Source organism: Gracilinanus agilis, chromosome 4 (genome assembly GCF_016433145.1).
Source record: "Gracilinanus agilis isolate LMUSP501 chromosome 4, AgileGrace, whole genome shotgun sequence".
NCBI classification, from domain to species: domain Eukaryota; kingdom Metazoa; phylum Chordata; class Mammalia; order Didelphimorphia; family Didelphidae; genus Gracilinanus; species Gracilinanus agilis.
The window spans coordinates 404,608,094-404,630,565 of NC_058133.1; the positions used below are offsets into that span (position 1 = coordinate 404,608,094).

The 22,472-nt window shown below is 38.0% G+C and overlaps 1 protein-coding gene across 1 annotated transcript in view; it reads left to right on the forward strand.

Moving 5' to 3' along the window:
- The first annotated feature begins 221 nt into the window (after positions 1–221).
- UTRN (utrophin) overlaps positions 222–22,472 on the forward strand; it is a 674,836-nt gene continuing 652,585 nt past the window's right edge. Inside the window, exons 1-2 of the mRNA XM_044675452.1 lie at positions 222–883; positions 5,406–5,573. Coding sequence (XP_044531387.1) covers positions 5,495–5,573 — 79 coding nt within the window. The 5' untranslated portion in view covers positions 222–883; positions 5,406–5,494. The remainder of the gene's footprint in view (positions 884–5,405; positions 5,574–22,472) is intronic.

Sequence of the window (22,472 nt, forward strand, 5' to 3'; positions counted from 1 at the left end):
TCGCGGTCAGGTGACTCAGTCGCGCCACGTTCCCGGCGCTGGAGCCCAGCAGCCGCAGGCGGCAGTGGCTGCAGCGGTGTCTTAAGCCGGGAACCTCCGAGTGACTGGCTCTGAGCTCTGCGAACGAAGTTCAGGGGCGGCCGGAGGATCTGGAGCAAAGCAGGAGGGCTGGCATTTGCGCTGATCAGCGGACTGGGCACCGCTGCCCCTTATTCCTTACTCTTCTACGCACACCGTCTGGGGTGGCTGCCCAGACTGCAGCCTCAGCTTCCCAGCGGGGGCAGAGGGACTACTCCCGCTGCCTCGCCCCTTCCAGTCCCCTCCAACAAAGGGGGAAGCCTAGGGGAGAGGAGGAAAAGCAGGAGGAGCCGGGAAGAACTGGGGCGGCTTTTGTACACAAAGTTCTGGAGTCCGCCTTTCCTAGGAGGAAGGGGGCAGCTGCAGCCTCTGGAGAAGCTTCATTCCACCGAAAAGGAGGAGCAACTAGCAAGCAATCGGCAGCCTATTGGGGGAATTACAAGGAGAGGTCCCCCCTCCTCTTTTTTTTTTTTTTTTTTTTTTTTTTTGGTCCTTTCTGCCGAAGGAAAACACTTTAGTATTTGGCAAACTTGGTGCTTGAGCGCCTGTTCCAGGTTTGCTTTTGGATTTTTTAGAAAAAATGTTTTTGGCGGAACTAGAGAGCAGGAAGATTGCATAAGTCTGGGGCGGCATTCGGTTGGTTGTCAAATTTTTTTTTTTCGTCTGAGGTCTTATTGATTTGGTTTCTTAATCTTATAAAAAGGAAGGAAAAAAGGAAATAAATCCTGCATAAATCCAGCAAAAACGTGGAATTGAGTTGGGACCTGGTCGGGGAGAGAAGTGGGCCGGAGGGTCACGGGAGCAGGTAAGCAGATGCATTATTGATGGCCCCGGGACAGTAATGTGACTACCACACCTGAGCTGGGAAAGAAGGGGGGGGGGGTTGAGGGGATTAGGTACAAGTCTGAGCTCTTCGGCTGCCAGGCAAGGCTTTTCCGCTCACTATTGCCCTCCTGGGTTACCCAGTCTGGATGCCAACTTTTATGCACACTTTCCCAAGAAGTTGAGACTGCTTGACTGGCTGGAGAGAAGACTAGAGGTGGGAAACGAAAGAAGGGACCCTTAAAATTCCTCCTTGTTAATGAGACCACTTCTGTGTTTTCTCTTCCATCCCACTCTTTTTTTGCACTTTCAGCCAGACAGATGTGAGTCAGCGCCCAAGGATCCCTAAGGTGCCTTGGAGCTGGATTAGTTTTCTGTTCTCTGGGCCGAGGGTGGGGAGATTTCGGGTCAGGGAAGAGACCACCAACCAACTGCTGGGTGGTTTTGACCTGCAGGTGCGTAGCACTATCCCAGCCCCGAACTTGGGAGGGGACCAGTGAGTGAGAGAGTGAGGGAGTGGTGAGTGAGAGGGAGTGAGTTGTGGTTGCCCAGCGAGAAGGAATTGGAGGAGGAGGAGGAGGAGGGCGTTTCAGCCCGGTGGTTTGCGAGAAAGCGTGCTTGACTTTAGAGCTGTAACTGATCTAGAGGGTGGGGCTTTGGAGAGTGTTATTATTTTGGCCAGGAGCCACTTGTATCCCCTTTGCTAGGTGATTGGGACTGGGTTGGCTCTTTACGTGGGAGAGGAATTCCGGATTTGTGCGCTAATAATGACACTCTGGTGTAAGTATCACCATCCCTTGGAACTTGGGTTACTGACTTTGTTATGGCTTACTTTGGTGGGAGTGTGTATGTAAGTGCTTGTATGTGTGTATACAACCCCCCGGCGGCGTGTGCGTGTTTGTGTGTGAACAACCCTCCGGTAGTGTACCACTTTCTCAGAGCTTAGCCGGATCCCTGCATGTAGTGGACGCATAATAAAAGTTTGGTCACTGATAGAATGACATCCCGTTTTGCAGAGCCTTTTTAGAAGTGACTATTCCAGCAGCTTTCCAAACCTGAACTGTACATTAAACGACTATTCCTCTCCCCTTTCCAACCCCTCCTCCCCCCAAGTAACTTCATATCTTTCCCTCCAATCGTAGCTCTAGCCAAAGGGGAATCTTTTTTAACACCCTGCAGGTGGATGTCGGAGATGGAATCCTCGAGCTTTTATTTATTTTCGAGACTCTGAAGCTCATCTTCATGGGTGAAAGGGGTGAGGAAGGAAGAAAGAGGAGTACCAACATAATCACAGGCTTCCCAATGCTCATCTTTAAAAAATGGGGCTAGGTTGCTCAGGGATCTAAAAGAAGGAGCGCTTGGAGTTTCATGGGTCCCTGGAAGCCCCCGAGGCCGCTTCTTCTCCCTTGTCTCCGAGGCAGCCGGACTGCCTTTAGGCACAATTCCTTTGTAATTTGCACACGCTGGAGGAAGTTCGCCTGGCCCCTCCCAGTTGGTTTCTGTTTGGTGGGCGCGGAAAGGGATGGAGGCGAAATGTTGGGGACCTAGGCTGGGCTACAGGCTAGAGTTAGAGCTTGGCTAATTCTATTTGTGCCGAGGATTCCGAGTACCTGGAAAGCTTGAGATGAAGTCGAAGTGGAGACCTTCTTCCCCCCCCCCCCCCCCCCACTCCCTACCTCCTCCCATTTCGGAGCGTTTTATGTGGCGGATGAGACAGAGCTTTAATTGTCCGGGAGTGTTTACATAAAAAGGTATTGCCCGAGTTGTTAGAACAATAATGACTAGTATAAACTTTCCCTAGAGGCTGCCCTGTGTGCATATAATTCTGTTCGATCTGTGTGGACATTTAGGAGTTGTCTAAACTTTTTAACTTTTTAAGTGACATTACTATTTGAAAGTACAATCCTCTCCACGTCATCCTTCCTCTTTCAATATCTCAAATAATTTAAAAATAGGGATCTCCATTGGAAATGAATACTTGATAGACTTTTTCTCTAGGCCTACTGTGTATTCACGTTTGTTTTCACTACTTTGTGTATTCTTAGGTAACTACGATCTATTCCGAATTGAATTTCATACGAAGTATGGCCCCCACCCCCACCCCAGGCATTTTTTGCTTCCCTCTCTTTTCTCTTATTCCATGACGGGTCACACTGACAAATTCATAGCAATTAGTGGACTTTGGAGGTAGTATGACTATACCTAGAGTGCTGGATTTGGAGGTGGAAAGACCTGGGTTTAAATCCCCCTTTTTGACTCTAGTTTTGTGAACATGGATGGAAAAGCCGTTTAACCTCTGAAGTTTCAGGTTTCTCTTCTGTACAATGAGAGGGTTATACTAGATGACCTCAAGTTCCTTCCAGCTCTAAATAGCTCTAAATTTAGGATCTCCTTGATCTGTGAGATAATCTAATGCAACCTCATCATTTTACTATTGAGGAAACAAGGCTTTTTGGATTTGCCTAAGGTAAGGCATTTAAAAAATAGCAGTTAGTAAACAGACTGGAGATCTCTTGATTCCAAATGTCAGTATATGGAAGAAAAGGAAAGATAAAGAGCCAATTGAGTAGATTCATAATAAGGAAGACCAGAAACCTTTGCTAGACTAAATCTGAAGAACAAAAATTTCAGCGAATGGAATTTTGGTAGTATTTAATAACTCCTACAAGGTGGAATAGGTGGTGCTTTGCCATTATACTCTTCCAAGTAGAGGCAGAGTGTCAGGTATGGAAATGTAAAGCTGGGCTTGGAGTCAAGAGATCTGGATGGGAATCCCAGGCTTTAACACTTCTGAGTTTTGTGACGGTTGGGGGGAAAGCATCTCAGAGCCTCAGTTTTCTCATCTAGAAAACTGTTAAAAATAGTTACTAATATTTAGTAATAGTCATAAAGCTGTCAATAATTCTTAGTTAATAATATTTAGTAATACTTAATATTGCCTATCTCATGGTTTTGTAAGGAAAGCATTCTAGAAGCCTTAAAGTCACATACTATATATAGTCAGGTATACGTGTGTGTAAAGCTGCAACATCTCAGGCGATAGCCCTATTACTCCAGTCATATTCTTTACCTTCTCTCTCCAAAAAGAACACATTTCTCTAGCCACTACTCCCTTTACATTAGAATGTAAACTTTTTGAGGGCAGAAATTATTTTGTTTACTTTTTACAAAATGTTTGTTTGCATTTGTATTCTTGGTTGTGCCTTTGGTCTAGACATGACTATCCTTTAATAAGTACTTTTTCACTATATTCAAATCTGGCCCCAGACTCTTCCTAGCTGTGTGACCCTGGCCAAATCACTTAACCACGGTTGCCTGGCCCTTACCATTCTTCTGCCTTGGATACAATACATAGGAATACAAGGCAGAAGGTAAGGGTTTTAAAAGGAGTACCTTTTCATTAATTTTGTTTCATACAATGCATAATATCCCTTGGGGAATATCTTGGTGGAGGCCACTCTGGGTTCATCTTCTTAATGAGATAGACCTGAGAATTTTTAAGCAGAATTATATTGCATAGAAAAGAAAAAAGATTTCTGTGTAACAAAGTCACACTTAAACATATAACAAATATTTTGAAATCACTCATTTGTAGAAAAAAATAACATTTTTATAACCATACAAAATGTTAACTGTAACAGTTATATTGAAGATCGTTACAAAGTTGAAAATATAGGGAACGCAAAATAACAGTAGCATCACTTTTGTCTCACCTGTTTTCTGGACAGGTAGTAATGCTAAAAGCTAATATCCAAGGAATTAAAAAAAAACACAAAACGTCTGTTTCTTGTAATTTCTCATCATTGGAACTTAAAATTCTCTTTCTAGGCATCTTTCCCTAGTGACTTTTTGTCCAGTTAGCAGAGTATCATAAGATAGTAGGAGATAAGCAAAGGGCTGAAATGTCTAGCCTTTATCTAGTAGTGGTAAATAATCTCAACATCTAATGGATTCTCATCTAAAGTCCAGCAAAAATTAAAATGAGCAGATCACGTGTGAATTGACAATTATATTTTCAAACTAATGGTTAGTTAATATACCTGAAAGCTGCTGTCTTGCTTCAGGGGATTGCTGAACTTAGGGAAAATCCTGATGCTCTTTGAGTGCTGGGATGATTGGCCCCAGGCCCAATATAATACATTAGAGCAAGCTAGGCAATGCAGTTATTGACAGGTGGTAGATGTAGAGGCTAGTGGATGAAAGATAAAACACTGAATTCCACAGATTCTGGAGATGCTTTTCTTAAGAGTGAATTTGAAACAATTAATGACTTTCTTAAGGTGCTTAGCACAGAGTCTGGCATGTAATAAGCACTTAATAAATATTTTCAGACTGAGTTCTGTTAACTGAAATGCTCGGGAAATAAGGTTGTATGTCTGGGAATGTGATTATTATATCTGTACGTATATCTGAAGGCATTTATGTGTATGTATATATGTGTGCATATTTTTGTATTCAAATAAAGGTAGTTTATACAATTCAGTATTTTTCCCATTTGTTTTCAGATATTGATGCCAAATCAGAATCATAAAGAAAGACACAATCCTTAAGAGTATTTTCCAAAGTTTTTATACTGAGTTGAGTTTCTGCAAAGATGGCCAAATATGGAGAGCAAGAGAACAGACCGAATGAGGGACAGAATGAATTCAGTGACATCATTAAGTCCAGATCAGGTAGGTGATGAGTTTCTTTCCCTTTTCCTTCTCCAGTTCTTTATCAAGATGATTGTGGATTATCATATGTATGAGAGGAACAGATATCCTTTAACTTTGAGGTTTTGTTTTGTTCCTTAAAAGTGAATGAATGATCTTTTGGCATCTGTTTGCAGTAAACTAGTTACATTATTGAAAGAGAGAGGCTATTATCATATGTTCAAGTTTTCCATCTGAATTCCTTGTGCCAAATTTAATCACCTTTCTCTGTTGAACTGCATTGTTCTATAAAACTTTTGCCTATATTCAGTTGGTTTTCATTTGTAAAAATGTTTTGTGTTATACTCAAATATAAAGGTGCAGTTTGTAGGATGATTTCTCAGTTGGAAAAGGTTATGCATAAAATTTGGGTACTGGAAATGCCACATGCTGTGGTTACTCATTTTCAGCCCTCAAAATTTATTACCAGCCATCCCCATCCTCTAGTCCAAGAATCATATTCTGGATCTGTGATAGATTTCTGTGGTTCAGAGAAGTTGGATGGGTGGAAAAAAACTCATCTTTATTTTCACTAACCTCTAACTGAAATTTAGCATTTTCTTTTATTATAAATATAGGCAACAAATATTTTTCTGAAAAAGGGACCCAGAGACTTCATCACATTATCAAAGGATACTATGATTAAAAAAAAAAGGCCCTAGGCTCACAATTCTTGCCTAACTTTGAAACTTGCCTGTTTTATGTCTTACTCCAGCAGTGTGCAACTGTCAACTAGCTAATCTGATAAATGAATAATGATCAATAAATTTAATATATTTTTATTTTATTATTATTTTTTACCAATTACATGCAGTAACAGATTTCCCAAATTTTCCTAAGTTATATGATTGAATTTATCTCCCTCCCTCCTTTTTTTCCCTCCTTGTGCTGGTAGGCTATTCGATCTGGGTTCTACATATATTAAATGATCAATAAATGGACTTTCTGAAGACAGTGTTTTCTTCTCTGTTTTCTAAATCATTTATCTTGTAAATCTTTATCAAAAGTTCCTGATTGGTTTAAAATATTTCTTCCCTACTTCCCTTGCTCCTTCTCCCCATTCCCCAACCTCTTCCAAAATATACCATGTTTTAGAAAGCTTTAAAAGACAGTTTTGGAGGGGTAGTCAAGGTTTTTGACAACTCATTTAATCACTCAGGGCCTTACTTTGGCTCGTTATGTTATTAGACTAGAGTAAACACTTTTCAGAGTTCTCCAAATGTATAAAATATATTCCAGTTTCATTTTTTTCTAAACAAATACCCAATTCCTTAACTTGAAGTAATTTCAGAAATTTTCTTATGAGTTTGAAAATGAATAACTTGTCTCAAGCCATAGAGGAGACCTTTTTTTTTTTTTTTTTTAAAGCCTTCAGAACTTTTCCTTTTTCTTCTCTGTGATATCACGGTATGTATAGGGAACTCCCTAGAAGTTCCCTTTTCTGGTAACTGACATTTAATTATTTAAACTTTAAAGCTTGCAAAGTACTTTATATACATCATCCCACTGGAACCTCACCACAGCCTTGCCAGGTGAAGTACTAAAGGTATCATTAGTATTCTAATTTTATGTGTGGAGAAATTGAGAGTTAGGAAGGTCTAGTGACTTGTCCCTGGTTACACAACCAATATGTGTTAGAGAAAAGTCTTGAGCCCGGAGGTCTTTGTGAGTCAGCTTTCCCATCCCTCTTCCCCTGTTACTCCATAATGTTCTTTATTTAAATACACAACTCTCTCCAGGGGTAGTGTAGATGTTTGGTATAGACATGGCCTTAAATAAACAGCACTTAGTATTTAACTTCAGTGTCATTTTACTGAATGCAAGAATCTTCTGGTTGGGGTAGAGCTTAATACTATAATACCCCTAAAATTAAGTGTGCCCTGAATACATTTTAATCCCTTGAAATTCATGGTATGACTTTAAATGTTTGAATTCTCCATATAAGTGTAGAGTGTTATCATTGTCTTCACCCTTGATGAATATCCAAATGAAGGGTAACACAGTGGAAAATCACAACAAAGAAAGTGTAGTGTCTCCTTTTCCATACTTATGAGAGTGGGGAAGTCTGTTCTTAATGGTTTTCTGACTCAATTTTCTTTTGAAAAAATCCTTACTTTCTACCGTGTATGTATTCTAAGGCAGAAGAATAGTAAGGGCTGGGCAACTATGACTTGCCTAGGGTCACACAGCTAAGAACTGTCTGAGGTCAAATTTCAACCCAGGACCTCCCTTCTCCAGGCCTGGCACTCTATCCACTGAACCACCTAACTGCTCCTCAATTTCCTTTTGATATTTATACTTGACCATAAAAAAGTAATTATATAACCTTTATATCTACTATTACATATACTCTATAGCATTGTATAACTTTCAGGTTGATCTTGAAATTAAAGACTCTTAAATAGCTTAGAAAGTTTAATTACTAAAGTTATGGCATTCATCTTGTTTGACTAGTACCTACTCCCGAGCATATTGAAGACATAGCCATTGGCATATCTGAGAGATGAATCACATTGCTGAGCAGCTGCCTAGTGCCTGTGGTCTAGTGCACGAAATCAGTTAGGATAAATATAGGTCTGAATGGAGTCGAGAAAGGCAGTCTCTTCATATTGTCGTTCAGAACCTCTTTTCGTCTACTGCTAACTAATTCTTGATTCTTTGACTTTTGCTAAGGCAGAGTATAAAACAGATGTCACATAGCATCTCCCCTAACCCCCCCCCCCCAGTCTTTCCTTGGAGAGGGACCTGAGAGGATTATATTGTCGAAAAATAATATGTGATTTAAAAAACCGGTCTTAGACATGGCGACCATAGGAAACAATTTTAGACAGAGTATGTTATTCTTATTCTAGTCAGCAATGTCTTTATTTTGAGAAGAAACTGTGTGATTGGACTTGAGAGTGCCTTAATAAATTTGATTTTCTTTTGGTTTATAAGGAGATTTCTTTTTAGTGCAAGTGAAATCAGTTTTCTTGGGGTAGGTGCTAGAAGTGTGAGCTCAGTGTGTCTGGCAGACCCTAAGAGAATATGCCCATTGTTCCATTGCCCTGAGGGGAAAGGGAAGGGGCAAAGGAAATCTTCTGTCTGGGTGTGCAGACATTATTTGCACATTTCTTTCCTTTTTCAAAAAAAAAAAACGAGAATGCCTTTTAAGTCTGTGTCCATCTTTGGGCAAATATAATGTATTAATTGTATATTTTGTTTTAAGCTTATGAGATTGATTACTTTGACCTTATTTATCATTAATTTGGTGCTGTGGTTGACTGGCATTATCATTTTTAAGAAGAAAAATTATTTCGGCATTAATCGTTCAGTAAAATGGCACAAAGGTAGATATGGATGAATTAAATTCCTAAAGTGGAAAGACCTTTCTGCCTTAGGGAGGCAGCTGTGGTATTTTGGGAATAGTATTGGGTTTGGCGGCAGAATACCTGGATTCTGATTCAATAGCCATAGAATAATAAGTGTGTTACCTTGGGTAAGTCATTTAATCTAGATTAGTTTGTTTCCTGATCTATAGAATGTGAATATAATAATACTTTCTTTTTTTGGATAACTAGATTGACTTTTATTTTGTTATTTTGAAAAATTTTATTTAATTGATTTAGAATATTTTTCCATGATTCATGTTCTTTCCTTCCACCTCACTCTCCCAGCCCCTCTCTCCCCCCATAGCCAATGAGCAGTTCCACTGGGTTTTACATATGTCATTGATCAAGATCTATTTCCATATATAATAATACTTTCACTCCCTATCTCATAGGGTTGCTGTGAGGATCAAATGAGATAATGAATATGAAGACTTTTTAAACCTTAAAACTATAGAAATGTCAACCAAGGGAGTGGGGTAGGGTGGAGTTCAGATCTGTTATTATACTCTGCTTCACATAATCCAATTCACAAGCAAGTCAAGACATTACCCCTGCTATGTCACTGGTCCTCTTGGCAAAAGGAAGGACAAATAACAATATCAGTGTAGGAAACTCTCCTTCCATTGAGGAAGTTAGGCAATTGGTCCGAAGTGTATAGTCCTTTTGAATTACTTGGAGGCACGGAGAGGTGCTGTGAGTCACCCATGGACACAAATTAGTCGTATGTGTCAGAAGAATGACTCAATCCAGGTCTACCTGTTTCAAGACTGATTCTCTACGGTGCCACGCATTCTCTCAGCTATTTACTGCTGCTATCCAATCCAATAAACACATTGTCTTTGTGCATAGTGTCGTATGTGCTAGGTAGGCCCATGGAATACAAAGATGAAAAATGATTCTGTCCTTGCTCCTAAGAAGTTTACAGTGTAACATGAGAGAATAGAGGAGATAAAGGTATGCTTATAAATAAATATTATATGAGATAGACTTATAGTAGAGGAGAGATCTCTACAAAGTAATGTCAAAAATTGAGGAATAAGAGGTCCCTTTCAGCTGTTTTTTGGAGTAGGGAATCAGGGAGATTTTATGCCACTGAACTGATCTGGGTCTTGAGCCACTTTTGTGCTGAAAATAAAAATGGATTTGTGTATTTTTAAAAGCATGCCTACACGCAGATTACTAATTGTTCTAATAATTGTCTCACCAACAGTTCATAGTCTTGCTGGCACAAATATGGAATCATAACATTTTAGATGTGGAAGAGATGTGAGAAGGAAAGCCCAGTCATTTAACACATTGAAGAAGCTAAGACTTTGGTTGCTCAAGGTCATACAGCTAGTTAGTGGCAAAGATGAGACGAGAACTTAGGGGCTTTTCCCACTCTACCGTGATATTTACTTAAACTAACTCGCCTGCTTTTTCTTAGTTGTTTTGTCTAACTTACATTTGTTACCCACATCTGGTTGTTCTTAGGAAAAATAAATTTCACTTTCCATCAGATAGAGGGGTAGGCTTTGAATCAGGAAAAAAAGCTTCATATCCAACCTCAGACACTTTAATTGATATTTGCCTCAGTTTTCTAATCTGTCAAATGGAGATTATTATAATGCTACTATTTACCTCCTAGGTTAGTTGCGAGGATCAAATCAGATAATATTTGTAAAGTGCTTAGCATATACCTGGCACATAGTAGCTGCTTCATCTAGCTACATATTGAATAAGTGTTTATGTGTCAGACACTGTGCTAAGTACTGGGCATAACAATGTAAAAACAGTTCCTGCCCTCAAAGAGTTCATATTTTAACATGCAAATAACTGGTTATATGAGATCTATACAGTGCAAATGGAGTTAATTGTAGAGGGAAGGCCCTAACAGTGAGATAGGAGAGGATCTCAGTCTTTTGCAGAAATTGGGAGATGAGCTCAGTCTCGAAGGAGGTTAATGCAAAGAGGGTTGAAGAATTTAAAAAATGTGATTAAAATGTTTAGGAGACAGCTAGGTGGCACAGTTGATAGAGCGCTGAGCCTAGAGTTAGAAAGACCTGAGTTCAGATGTGAAGTCAGACAGCTACGTAGGTAACAAAAGGTATGACAAATCATATAACTCTGCCTCGGTTTCCTCATCTCAAGGGCAGCTAGGGTGTGTGAAGACTAGAATGCCAGGGCCTGGAATCAGGAATATTTCTCTTCCTGAGTTCAAGTCCAGCCTCAGGTACTTATTGACTATGTGACCCTGGGGAAGTCACTTAACCCTATTTGCCTCAGTTTCTTCATTGTAAAATGAGCTAGAGAAGATGGCACGTTAGTATCTTTGCCAAAAAAACTCCATATGGAGTCATAAGATTCAGAAACAATTGGAACAGCTGAACAATAAAAAATATTTAGGTAGGATTATGCTTTCCCTTGCTCGTCTAGAGGCTTGAATGTCTTCTAGAAAGTTCTGGCAGGGGACAGATGCATTGTTCAGTGACACCTCCAACTATAATGAATGTACAAGCCTACTTAAACCAAAGGTAATGTCATGGAGTGGAAAAAAAAACCAACTTGATTTTGAGTCAGAGGACTTGTGTTTGAATCCTCCTTCTCCCCCTTAATTCCTGTGTGTGAAATTGGGTAAGTCACTTCAGATTTCTGGGTCTCAGTTTCCTTATTTGTCAAATGAATGAACCAGTTGAACTAAGTAGCCTCTAAGGTTTTTCCTGGTTCTAGAGTTATGATTCTATATTTCTTGAAGTGGGTGAATCTTGGAGTCATCTCCATTCTTGGCCATCTCTGGAGCTCAAAGATCATTGATTTATTACTACACATTATTTTTTTCATGTAAAATATCTCTGATAGATGAATTTACAAAACGTTGGCACTTATCAATACTTGTTGTAAATAGTTTCAATATGGAAGAAATGAGGTTGGGAGACCATCCTATTACTTCTTAGATTCTGAAGAACATCCTCAGATGTATTTGGATCCATATTTTTTTTCTGTCACTCTCTTCCTTTATCTCCTTTTGTGGTTTAAGATACTGATTTAAAAGTTTTGTGCTAGGGTCTGTGGGGTGAGGGAGGGTAGCCTGAGATAGGGAAGGATATCAATATTAGGATATTGCTGGCAGGGATGGAGGGGCAGATTTTGCCCAGACTCATTATAATTTTGCCTCCCTCTACTTCTGCCACTGATTACTATAAGTTCACTTATACTGTGCTTGGTACATAGGAATAGATGTTCAATAATTACTTTTTAAATGAATGACTCTCAAAGATCTTCAAACTAATAGTTTTCCAAGATGGAGTCAGTGTGGGGCAGTAGATTCCAGCTGGCCTTGGAGTTAGGAAGACCTGGGTTTAGATCCCATCTCTGGCACATAAATTCTTTTTGTGATTCTGAGCAAATTGCTTAGCCTTTCAATGCCCAAGGAAAAAAAATTAAAATTATTAATTGCAGAGCAAGAGCCAATCTTTCTTGGCACATACATCGAGTCTCCTCACAAGAAAGTTTCTTGTACCAGTGAAATCACAAGTCCAGTCTAAAATTAAAAAAACCCCAATATGATGGCATAAAGAGACAAGTCTGAATGGGGGCAATCCTTTGCTTTCTCTTTACACTCTTCCTTTTTCTTCCCTTTAATTAATTGGAAGGGACAGTAGAAATTAATTAGACCCAGTTCTGACCCAGAGCAGCCTCACATCCCTTTCTTAAATCCCCAACAAGTCTCCATCTAGACTTTGCTTGATTGAATCTTTGGTAGATTCAATGGAAAGGTCTAATGGAAAGCTCATGGAGTATGGAGTCCAAAAACCTGAATTTGAAAGTTGACTCTTTTACTTATGTCTTGTATGACATTTAGGAAATCATTTCTTTGCTTTGGTCTTTAGTTATTCATCTATTAAATTAAGGAGCCAAACTTGATCAAGGGTTCTTAACCTGGGAGCTGTCAACTGTATATCTATCTATATCTATATCTATATCTATATATCTATATCTATATCTATATCTATATCTATATCTATATCTATATATCTCTATCCATATCTCTATCTCTATTTATCCATATCTCTATCTCTATTTATCTATCCATATCTCTATATCTATCTATCTATCTATCTATCTATCTATCTATCTATCCATCACTATTTCATCATGATTGGTTTTGTTTGTAATTCTGTGGATTTTATTTTATGCATTTAAAAAACTGTTCTGAAAAGGCATCCAGAGGTCTAGCCTGACTGCCAAAGGGAACCATGACACAGAAAAAAATTTAAGAACCCTTGCACTAAATGATCTCTAAACATCTTGTCTAACTCTAAATAAATCCTTTCATCCTTCCTGTGATGGGGAGCTCAGGACTTTGTGGGATTAGAGAATCATATTTAGAACTAGAAGAGGTCTTGGAAGCCATTCAGTCTAACCTTTTCATTTTACAGGCATAGATAGGTTAAATGACTTGCCCAGAGAAATACAGCTCATAAGCATCTAAGGCAGAATTTGAATGGAGGTCTTCTTCACTTCACTCCCAGTTGTCATCATTGCACTACCTAGCTGTGGCCTTTTTCATTTTCAGAATGCTTTAATTTTTAGAAATGCTATCCATATCTTAATCCATTCTTTTGGCAGTGCTCCTTTGTCCACTTCTTCACTTCCTCTGGTTTGCCTACTTTCCTCTTTCTGCTGCCAGGGTTATTGGGCTGACTAGAAGAGAATCTGAGGTCTTATATAGAAGCAGCAGCTCTAAAAGATCATTTCTGAAATTATTTTGCAATGGAGTAGAACTCTATTCTAGAGATTTAGCTTGTTGCATGTATTACCAGCTGTTCAAAGCTCCTTCCTTGCCCTTGGCTCTCATCTTTTCTGAGAATGAGCCAAGAGACTTTTCATTGCCCAGGATGGAGAGTATTAGAATGTCTTTTGGATATGGTCACCTCCCCTGTGCTCTCCCCAACCCCCCTCCCCCAAAGAGTTCCTTCCTGTTATTACCTTCACACCTCCTCCTTTTTTTCTATAACAGTCGGTGGTGGTGGGGTTGGGAGAAGAGATAGATTTGGATCTCATGCTTTGAAATTGGTCCCACTTGAACCCTGGTCTAGAACGATGGTATGTGAGAAGGTGTGTGTGTGTGTGTGTGTGTGTGTGTGTGTGTGTGTGTGTGTGTGTGTGTGTGTGTGTGTATGTGTGTGTGTGTGTGTGTGTGTGTGTGTGTGTGTAAAATGGAGAGAAAAGGAAATAAAATTAACTAGCTAATGTAGAAAGTCATATTTGTTTCCATTTATAGCAGGACTCCTAAAAAATATGTGCAATGCTCTGCTTAGAATATTCAAGTACACACACTTAACAAGATTTATATTATTATGAAACTAATCAAGAACAGTATCAGTTTATCTTTCTCATGTATTCTCTTTGGAAAAGAAACTCAGTGGCTAGTTAAATTTTATTTTAGGTAGCTGACTGTCTTCTCCCAGCTCCTCCACTCAAAGCAAGTTCTCTGAGGTGATTTTTTAAAAGCTTTCGAGGGGCAGTAAATTCTTCCAATAGCTTTAGTTAGTAATAATGTGTCGCTATTTTGGGGGCACAGTCCCCAAGTAGATTTGGCTTTTACTGTGTGCAAGGTAGATTTGTTGTGATAGACATCATGGAAATTTAGCCAGAGCAGAGAAAATGAGCAATTCTTGCTACCTGTAGGAAAACAGACCCAGTTTTATTTCATTACCCTGAAGAAATGCCATCACACATATATTAATGTGGTTCTATCGAGCTGTTTCTACTCCAGAGCTTTCTGAGATCTGTTAAGAGTTGTAAAACTTGAATAAAAATTGCTGAAAATTTATCAAGCAAAGGAATTCATTATACAGAAAGAGACTTGGGAAGTTACTTTTTTTTACATTTTATATCAACATAAATTGAAACTGCTGTTTGTAACTGACATTTTTCTGCAAAGAAGGAAATAATAGTGCAAATGTGGGAAAGTACAGAATTAGCAAAAACCTTTATGAATAAGAAGTACATTCTGCTTAAACACATAATACCTGGGACACAGGCTTTCAGTAAATATTTTTTGAAGAAAGGATTGAAGTTAAATTGGACCCAAATTATTTCTCTGTTTTCCAATGCCTCCAGAATTTAGTAATCATTGCTTCTTGGGGAAGGTGAAAATTTCCTTCTCCCCTATAGTTCTCTCTCATCTTCTTACTTTTACTTTTGAATGACCAGATGTCTGAGACTTCAGGCCTCTGGGGTTTCTCTATCAGAAGCCTGTTCTGCTGGCTTAGTTAATAGGGTTAAGAAGGCGACTATTGGTATGGAATCTTTGGCAGCCAAGATTAAGGTCTGGTGTTATTCCATATAGGGTTAGAGAATTCAATTAAAAAAAATGTCAGTTAAGTCTACTAAGGAGATTTCTATTCTGTTGGATAAAACAAGGCTTGTAGTTATTAAGTTTGAGTTATTTTTAAAAATTATAATTATTACATATTAATTTTAATAAGTTTTGAATAGAGTTACTTAGTAATAATGTTTTCCAAATAGAAACAGAAAGACCCACTGATTTTTAAAAATGATATTCACTGATGAGATTAAAAAGTATAAGCAAGAAATGTGCTAATGACAGATTTTATCTTTTAGAATCAATACTTTCAATTTAATTTATCCATTACTTGTTAATGTCTTTTGTCTTTACAGAATAGCTTTTGGGGGTGAGAGGTAGGAACAAACCAAACCTTTCTCCTACTCTAGATGGAATCTTTCCCTTGTGCCGAAGAAAAACAATGAAGCAAAAATATCTGATACGATAATATAAGTACTACATCTGAGAACTGATATGGTGCTCTGAATTACCTGTTTTCGAGAACCTTTGTCGGCCTTTATTGCCTTTTCAGTAACTCAGAGTTGGGATTCCTTTTAGTGAGCTTTTTTTTTTTTAAATTGCAGTATCATTATACACATTTATTTATTTTGGTCTTCTAGCAATTCAAACAAATTTTCAGATGTTTTTTCTGAATTGCTTGTATTTGTCATTTTGTAATTCAAACCACAGTTGTTTTTGTTTCCAACCATTCCTTAATTGTAGGGACCCATTTTCTTTTCAGTTCTTAGATACCACAGAGTGCTGCTATGACTATTATCCTCCAGTTGGGTCCTATGGGCATGGAGAGTTTACTTTACTTGTATAATTTCAAGTTGATATCTAGAATGGTTAGACCAATTTACAATTCTACTGATAATGTATTTACTACTTGTGTGACCCTGGGAAAGTAATTTACCATCTTTCAGAATCAGTTTCCTGATCTTTAAAATGGGAAAATAATAGGACCTACTCTGTGGGGGTTTATTGGGAGGATCAAACAAATTAGCATAACTATCAGTTGTCTTCTAGCCCCCTTGGTGCTCTGTTTCTCCATTTAACTCTTTTGATTGCATTGGCTAATTTGGGCAATTTAAGTTGAAATAGTTGAATTTTAATTTGAATTTCTTTTACTCTTAACCATTATTGATTGTCCTACATGAAATATTTTTATATGGTTACTTATAGTTTGAATTTTTTAAAACTTCTTAGTTTTTGGCCATTTATTTACTGGAGTGACTCTTGGCCTTATATCTTTGGTTTAATTTAATAATAATAGTTAGCATTTATAGAATGCTTCAAAGCTTGCAATCTACTGTATGCATCTTATCTCATTTGATCTGAACACCTACCCTGAGGTAGGTGCTGTTATTGTCCCATTTTACACATAAATAAACTGAGGCTAATAGAAATTAATGACTTGTCCAGGATCACACAACTAAGAATGAAATGAGGCAGGATTCAAATTTAGGTCTTCCTGACTTCAAGTACCACACTGTTTCTATTTATTGTATTAAGGGCACATGCAAAACACTATGCTACCTACTGGTTGGGAATGGTGTGGCGAAAGAAAAAAAAATCTTTGCCCTCTAAGAACTTATTCCGATTGTGATAAAAGATTATTTTTTAAAATATCCTATTTTTGTGGAAATTCCTTTCCTTCTAGTGTCATAATTTGAAATAGTTTGTCGGTAATTTAAGCATTCATTATGCAGCTTGCAAACTTTTTCCTTTCTTTGAATATCTAGTTTTCAGGGCATAAAATGTATGCTAGTGAAGAGATGGAGAAAGTGACACTTGATATTGACATTAATTGATTAATTCTCTTGTTTAACTGAACAGGCCATTAATTATAACATGAATATATTAGGACTTTTCTATTTTCACCTTGAAAGTTATTTTTTAACTCACCATATGGAGTAGCAGCATTTATAGAATATTTTAAAGTTTGCAAGGTACCTCAACTATGCTAAGTTGCTTGATCTTTATAATAAACCCTTCTGGAGAAGGTCCTATTGTTTTCCCATTTTAAAGATCAGGAAACTGATTCTGAGAGAGGATAAAGGATTTTCCCAGTGTCACACAAGTGGTAGATATCTGAGGCTGAATTAAAGCTCTGGTGTTCCTGAGTTCAGCACACTTAATACCACACTACCTCACTACTCCTCCTAGAGACAGTGAATTGTCTGTGTAGATAAGTAAGTCAGCTTTCAGAACATAGATTCTAATGTGGAAATGTGTGTGATTGTCCAAGTATCAGATAGAGCATCAATTTGCAGGGTGGTTGTGAGAATCAAATGAGCTCTTTGCAAATCTTGAAGTGCTATATAAATGCCAGCGGGGATGCATAGGGGCAGTTAGGTGGTGAAGTAGATGAGTGGTAGCCCTGAGGATGCCAGACTTGGGAGTCAGGGAAGACACACACCTTCCTGAGCGCAAATTTGGCTTGAAGACACTTTCTAACTGTGTGACCCTGGGCAAGTCACTTAACTGCTGTTTGCCTCAGCTCTCTCATCTTTAAAATGAGCTGGGGAAGGAAATGGTAAAGCACTCCAGTGTCTTTTTCAAGAAAACCTTTAATGGAATCATAAGGATTCTGAGACAACCAAATAACAAATGAGTGGCTATTATGTTTTTTCTCTTACTTTATTTAGGGCTGTGATGACACCTGCCAAATCAACAATTTTTCTTATTTGGCTTTTCTTTAGGTAATGTGTGAAAGTAGTTTCTTGATCACTTTATATACATTCTTAAAAATTGAAAGATAATTGTTAAAATAGCAGTTGAAAGTTACAGCTGTTTTTGTGTGACTGGAAGGAGGCCACATTCATTCTTTATGCTTTCTGACATTTCTCCTTTCATAAAGTCTAGGGAAAAGACCTTAGCCAACCCGATTCAACCAGCACATTTCGTAAGTACCTACTTGTAAAATGCGTGTCTTTGTTTTTTATAATTCTAAATAGATGATGTATCTGTAGTTGATGCTTGTGCTTAATTTTAGTACCAACTTTTCTAAATGTAATTATTTTGATTTGACATAGTTCTTTTGAGATCTTGAGTTAAAGGGAAAAAAAGTGACCCGCCTTCCCACAAAGAAAGAATAATATTTTTCATATTGAAGGGGAACTAAGAGGTGTAAGTAACTAATGGAGGCAAATCACCCAGAGAGCTATAATTAAAACTTAGAGGTCTTGCTGAGTTGTCACTCCCATTAGTAAAACAAATATATTATCCTTTGGAGAATCCTTAGATCTTTTGGTAATGTTTTTGAGACCAAATCTTTAAATCTTCAGGAAGATAAAAGGAAAGGATCTTCTTTGCCCTTATCAACTTAAAAGCTGTCAAGATAGTTTATGATGCATAATTGCCTCTCCATATGGTATTGCGTGGAATTTGAGACAATCTCTTAGAATTTAGTAAAAGGTTCATCGTTCAGTTTGTGAGCGTGGAGAATAAAGATTTGGCCCATTAAGACTTAACTGTTGCCTAATATTTATATTGGAACAGCGTATCAAATAATTAAAAGCTGAGGGCAGGAAGGGTTAAAACTGTAATTAACAACTGACAGTAGTAGTACTAAGTTCAAAATTAAAATGAAAGCATTGAAATAGAGCAGGAGTAGCAGTAAAATAATGTCTATTTTGTATTGAGGCTCATAGTTTCTCATAGTTTGTCTTCCTTATGTATTTCTTTCTTTCATTTTTAAACCCTTACCTTTTGTCTTAGAGTCATACTAAGTATCATGTCTAAGACATAAAATTGTTAAGGGTTATGGTCATATAGTTAAGAAGTATCTGAGGTCAGATTTGAACTCTGGATCTCTCATCTCCAGGCCAGGCTCTCTACCACTGAGCCACTTAGCTGCCTCTTCCTCATTATTTCTTATGGATCTTAGAGTCTTCTCTCTTCCCAGGACCTCAAGAAAGCTCATCAAATTAAACTTATGCAATTATTTTCATCATCCTCTGTAACTGATTGATTATATATTGCTGAAATTATTTGTGTTTATTATTGATTTGTTATATGTTAAACACAGAAAAGTGAATAAGGTATATAATTTACAATTGACTAAGATATTTATGGCCGTATCTCTATAAAATGATGCATGTCAGGGATGTTATGATTTATTATCACATTGGTTCTCTGGGACATTTGGGTCTGACTTGAAGCCTTTAAACATGTAGGATGTTTTTCAGGCATGCATTCCACTGGAATTTAGAAGGCTGAGTATATTTACATGAGACTCATCTTCTTGTTCCTTCAAGCCTCCCTTTCAGTCTAGTCTTATGTAGCATTCTGTCTGCAAAACATCTTTATCTGGATGACTTGGCACCGATGTAAATTAACCATGATGTTTACTCAGAAATTATATAAATGAAATTTTCATATTTGCTTAAATTAAATATTAAAGCAAATCAACTGCAGCCTGTAGTCTTATCTCCTATCACTCCTGTTGATGTATTCTACTTTGGAGCCAAATTATACTTCTTTAGCCCCTGTATATATTTACGGTTCTGTGCTTTTTACTCATGTTGTTACTTGTTATCATTCTGTGCTCATTTTAGATGGAGAACCAGCTCCAAAAAGTCTTTTCTTTTCATCTTGGTTCAAGAAGTCATAGGACTTTAAGACTGAAAAACCTCATTTTGTTTAGTTGTTTTTCAGTTGTGCCCAACTCTTCATGATTCTGTTTTGAGATTTTCCTGGCAAAGATACTTGCCATTTTATTTTCCAGCTCAGTTTTACTAATGAGGACACTGAGGCAGAGTTAAGTGACTTGTCCAGGGTCATACAGCTAATAAGTGTCTGAGGCTGGATTTGAACTCAGGAAGATGAATGTTCCCTGGTTTCAGGCCTGGCATTCTCTCTATTGCACTACCTAGCTGCCTTGAAAAAGACTTTAGATTTTTTTCAACTTTTCATTCAATGTGGGATTTTCCTCTGTATTATCACTGACAGGCTCTGAATACTTCCAGTGATGAAAAAGTCACTGCCTCACAAGGCAGCTCATGCCATTTTTTTACACTGTTTTAATTGTTGAAAAGTTATTTCTTTCTTACATTAAGTCAAAATCTGCCCCTATAATTTCTAAATTTTACTCAGTTCTTTTCTGTTTGCTAGATACAGTAAGGCCAATTCCCATTCCACATAACCTTTCAAAGATTTATATTTGAGTTATGTTATCCCTCCTAAATCTTATCTTTACTATAATAATAGCTAGCACTTATAGAACTTTAAGATTTACAAAACTCTTTACATATATTGTCTCATTTATTTCACACAAAAATCCTGGGAGGCAGGGGGCAGCTGGATAGCTCAGTGGATTGAGAGCCAGGCTTAGAGACGGGAGGTCCTAGGTTCAAATCTGGCCTCAGACACTTTCCCAGCTGTGTGACCCTGGGCAAGTCACTTGACCCCCATTGCCTACCCTTACCACTCTTCTGCCTTGGAGCCAATACACAGTATTGACTCCAAGACGGAAGGTAAGGGTTTTAAAAAAAAAAAAAAATCCTGGGAGGCAGATGCTATTATTCCAGTTTTACAGAGAAGGAAAGTGAGGCATTAAAAAGTTAAGTGATTTGTCCTGCATCTCCCAGCTAGTTAAGTGTTTGAGGCATCATCAGTTCCTTCATGCCAACAAGGGCTAGGGCCACATAGCCAGGGAATAACCAAAACTGAGGCCAAATTTGGACCCAGGTCCTCTCAAATCCAGGTCTGGTACTCTATCCACTGTGCCACCTCACTGCCCCTGGACACTGCAATATTGCCATAGTTTTTTGGGATATTATGTCATGCTCTTGATTGATGCTGAACTTTGGTAAACTGAAAACCTTTGTCTTTTTCACTTGGACAGCTATTAAAAATAAATCACCTCACGCTTTCCAAAGACTGACTTTCTAGCACAGTTACTATTTTGAATGATATTGTAATCCATTCCTGCCATTAACTTGGATAATTCTATTCTCATTTTAAAAAAAAAGGTACATGTGTCTTTGTTCAACTAGATCAGTGGTTCCCAAACTTTTTTGGCCTATTGCCCCCTTTCCAGAAAGAATATTACTTAGCCCCTTGGAAATTAATTAAAAAAAAATTTAATAGCAATTAATAGGAAAGATAAATGCACCTGTGGCCATCACCACCTCCCTAGATTGCTGCAGCACCCACCAGGGGGTGGTAGCTCCCACTTTGGGAATCACTGAACTAGATCATAAGCATGTCTAGTAGAGAACAAAACCCTACACACAGAGGAACTCAGTAAATGTCTATATCAGCTTATGTTTTTTAGAGTGGTTTTAAACATCTCTCTTTGATTTTTTAAAAATAAAGCATTGCTTGGGGGCAGCTGGGTAGCTCAGTGGATTGAGAGCCAGACCTAGAGACCGGAGGTCCTAGGTTCAAATTTGACCTCAGACACTTCCCAGCTGTGTCACCCTGGGCAAGTCACTTGACCCCCCATTGCCTACCCTTACCACTCTTCTGCCACCAAGACAGAAGGTAAGGGTTTTAAATTAAAAAAAAAAAAGCATTGCCTTTATGGGACTTATTGTCTCTTTGGAGATGGTCTAGACAAGTATCATGTGTGTAAAGCTCAGGGCATTGTCCTTGGTTCATCACTAGCACTGCAATTTATTATTCGTTTGTTTGCCTACATGTTTAGGTTACTTTTACTCTTTATCTGGTTTGATTGTTAATGCTTTCAGAAAACTGTAAAATGCTAGAGGCAGATGGGACCATGAAGATTATTATTTTACCATTTGACAGAAAAGGAAACTGAGTCTTAGAGGTAAAAGCACTTTTCCAAGGTCATTGGAAGAATTGGTTCTCAAATCCTACAATCCTGATTCCTAGGGTGGTTTTTTCCCCCTAGCGTGGCAAGCTGCCTGTTATTTATTTATTTTGCTTTATTTTATTTAGGCAATTGTGAAATAGATTGGATTTCAGAAGCACCTTTTCGCATAAAGGTGACTAGAAGTCAAGGTCATGTTTTAAGGAACTAAAAATGCATGAGTTAAAATGAGGAAAAACTGAAGTGTTGCAAAGCTTAAAATACAGATACTTTGAAAAGTTAAAAAAGATAGATAATATGAATTCCAGACCTAAATGTGAAATTAATTGGTTTGGACAGGCCAACAAAATCTATATTTGAACAAAGCCTGGAAAAAAACATTGCAGAGGTGCATT